Source organism: Pygoscelis adeliae, unplaced genomic scaffold (assembly GCF_000699105.1).
Source record: "Pygoscelis adeliae isolate BGI_AS28 unplaced genomic scaffold, ASM69910v1 Scaffold267, whole genome shotgun sequence".
NCBI classification, from domain to species: Eukaryota; Metazoa; Chordata; class Aves; order Sphenisciformes; family Spheniscidae; genus Pygoscelis; species Pygoscelis adeliae.
This window is the reverse complement of record NW_008825150.1, coordinates 2,681,616-2,684,932: the sequence shown is the minus strand read 5'-3', so window position 1 is coordinate 2,684,932 and position 3,317 is coordinate 2,681,616. Positions and strand designations below refer to the sequence as shown.

The window sequence follows — 3,317 nt, the reverse complement described above, 5'->3', positions numbered from 1 at the left end:
TGTTAAATCTCACCAGTAAAGACAACAGCAAAGAAAGCATTGAGTATCTTGGCCTTTTCTGTGTCCTTTGTCTCTAGGCCCTTTGCCCCATTCAGCAGACGCCTTACATTTTCCCTAGTCTTTCTTTTGCTGTCCATATGCCTGTAGAAGTCCTTCTTGCCCTTCACATCCCTTGCCAAATTCAACTCCAGATGGTCTCTGGCTTTAACTGCATCCCCTTCATGGTTTGTCAGTATCCCTATACTCCTTCTGAGGCACTTGACCCTGCTTCCACTTCTTGTATGCTCCCTTTTTATGTTTGAATTTTGAACAAGAGAACTCCAAAAACATAATTTCTCATGACACATAATATTCAAGTTCTGCAGAGGACATCCCTACTCTTAAGCTGGTACTTATACCCAGTACCACAGTAAAGCTTAAAGATGTCATTTAGCATTGGAGATGTTACCTTTCAGATGAGAGAGAAGCCCTTGTTCCTTGAGGTCTTTAAACATCCACTCACATTTAAGAACAGGGGTATTCTAGTCTCGTGGCATACATCAATAGTTGTATGCCTGTTCACATTTCCCTGCAGTTTTCACCTTAAACTACTACTAGGGTTCCAAAAAAGACCAGCACCTTACTTGGCCAGATATTAAAAAAAATTTTAAAAATCCACATCGTTACAAAACAAAGCAACTTAGAAGTATATTTTGAGATGAAGATTTACAGAAATTTATACTAAAATATAGTATCAACCAGTAAAACGTTTGGGATAAAATGAATTTGTAGAGAAAGACTACTAACCAGACATTTATGAAGCAAAATAATTCAACATACCTCTTTCTTTTGAAAGGTGACTTTGGCATGTCAGCCACAGGGATCATCTGTTCTCCTGGACGTACCCACATAATGGGACCATCATCACTGTCTTTACGAGACTCTAATTTTAAACTAGAAAGTGTTCCCCATGGCAGTGTACACTAATGGGAAATACAAGCCACAATTTTGAAGTGAGTTACTGTAAAAATTTTTTAAAAGCAGCCTTTATCTGTCACGATGAAAACATTTATTAGACCACTCAATTATCTAAGCAAGTATCACATACTCTCACTTTGTTATAACAGTACTAGACAGTATATTGTCCCCCTTCTCCCAACCCATTCCCTTCTGTCCTTACTTTTAAGAAGGGTGATTCTTCCAACATATCAAGGAATTCAGGGAAGTAATCCCCCACTTCCTCATCAACTGCTCCAACCAGGCTGATCTGTCTCATTGGGCCAGCTCTATACGTACCATGAGAGTATGTTCTTTTTACCTACAAGTAGAATATGACAGCAAAAGTTATACCACCCGAAGTCTACATTCTATAAACACCTTTAATCTCAATGCTTATGTTTTCTGATTATTATTAGTCCTACAGTCTTCAGTATACTTAAGGTTATTATGAAGTCAATTACTATGAACTCATCACCAAAGACAGAAGTTCTTATTAAAGATACATGACAACTTGTATTTTATTTATTTTAAAGTCTGAAGGTAAGATTGAGTAACTATTTATTGCCTTTCAAGAAAACAACATTCCAAAGTAGTAACTGTGAAAAGCTATTGAGCAGAACATACATTAATAACTAGTAAATAAGGATTCTTACCTGGATTACTCAAGTCTAGCTGAATTTTTACCTTTTTCCTGAAGCAGTTAGGCAGAACCCTTATCTACAACTAAACAAACTCTAAGCATTTCCTCTGCTAATCATCCTCTCCAGTATGGCCTCTGTGTGAGCACATTAACTGGAGCTAATTATCACAACAAAGACAAGGCTCGTAAAGAGTTAGTACAGGAAAAGAGAGAATGACAGTTACTCCTTCATTTTTGCTGTGCTAACACATCTCATGCTCCCTTGAAACTTTAGGGGCTGTAGCATTCACCTCTCAGGAAAAATCTTTTACTTTGAACTTAACAGAAATACATTGTTATAAGGTTTTTTCCAATAATCTGGATCTGTGGTGTTACATCAACAAAATACTTAGGCATGAGATTGATGAGGATCACCTCCCCTTAAGCTTCCTATCTCCTATTTAACAGGCTGAAAGACACAGCAGTATTATTAGATGAAATATGACCAGATCAGAACAGAAGAAAGAGCAGATGGATTACTGCACAAACCAAGTAAGGCTCTTGCACTGCATCTCTACACATTCTGCATCCGAAGCAAGAAAAGAAAAAAAGGTGCAAGGAAAACAGTTAATGAAGTACTGCTTAGCTATGGTCCTCACCCAAACAGACCATTAAAATTTCTAGCAATTATGGCAGTGCAGAGGAGAATTAGCACAGTTCCTGAATATAAGACTAAATCATACAACATGGAACAATACTGTGCCCTTCTGAGAAGCTAGACTGATGTAACCAGATGCGTTCCAGAAATGCAGAACCAAAATACTCTTCTTCAGATCATCTCAGTCATCACACACACACACACACAGAGGAAATGGAGGACTGACTAAAAGTAGGATTTTACAAAATGTCTGAGCTAATGTAATGGCAAGCCATCACAGCCATATTGAAAAGAGCAGTACTGCTAAACAGTAGTATTCCCCTATTCACCAAATCCTTAGTCATACATTCCTATAGCTTTTTTGCACAGACAGCTGGTGATTTTGTGATAAAACATCAGAAAACATTAATTTCTGCATCAGCTCAGTCCTCAGCTGTATCTGCACTGGCACAAAGCATCAGGAGCTCACACAACTAAAGCACTGGAACAAGGAAGGGACACTCACTTGTCATTATTAGCTTACTGAATAGACCAATTCCAAAGTACCCTAAAACCACTTTCTGAAGTGGTTTTATAGTCATAAATAGTCATAAATCTGTTACAGTTTACTGATAAACCTAACATGCAAAAGAATGTTTCTTCCACTGGCATAAGTAGCTTAGTATTCCACCATTCCAGGCCAGGATATTAAGCTGCTGTTTTCATCCACGCCCCTGATTAAAGACAGCCAGCATGGCTTCACCAAGGGCAAGTCCTGCCTGACTAACCTAGTGGCCTTCTGTGATGGGGTGACTACATCAGTGGACATGGGAAGGGCTACAGATGTCATCTCTCTGGACCTCTATAAGGCCTTTGACACGGTCCCCCACAACATCCTTCTCTCTAAACTGGAGAGGTATGGATTTGATGGGTGGACTGGCTGGTGGGTGAGGAATTGGTTAGATGGTCACATCCAGAGGGTAGTGGTCAACAGCTCAATGTCCAGATGGAGATTGGTGACGAGTGGCGTCCCACAGGGGTCCGTATTGGGACCGGTACTGTTTAATATCTTCATCAATGACA

At 39.3% G+C, this 3,317-nt stretch overlaps 1 protein-coding gene across 1 annotated transcript in view; it reads right to left on the bottom strand.

Moving 5' to 3' along the window:
* The window catches only part of RSBN1L (round spermatid basic protein 1-like), a gene marked incomplete at its 5' end in the record, with an annotated part of 42,063 nt that overhangs the window by 11,460 nt on the left and 27,286 nt on the right, over window positions 1–3,317 (bottom strand). Inside the window, 2 exon segments of the mRNA XM_009328348.1 lie at window positions 820–962; window positions 1,160–1,297. Of these exon segments, the coding sequence (XP_009326623.1) occupies window positions 820–962; window positions 1,160–1,297 (281 nt within the window).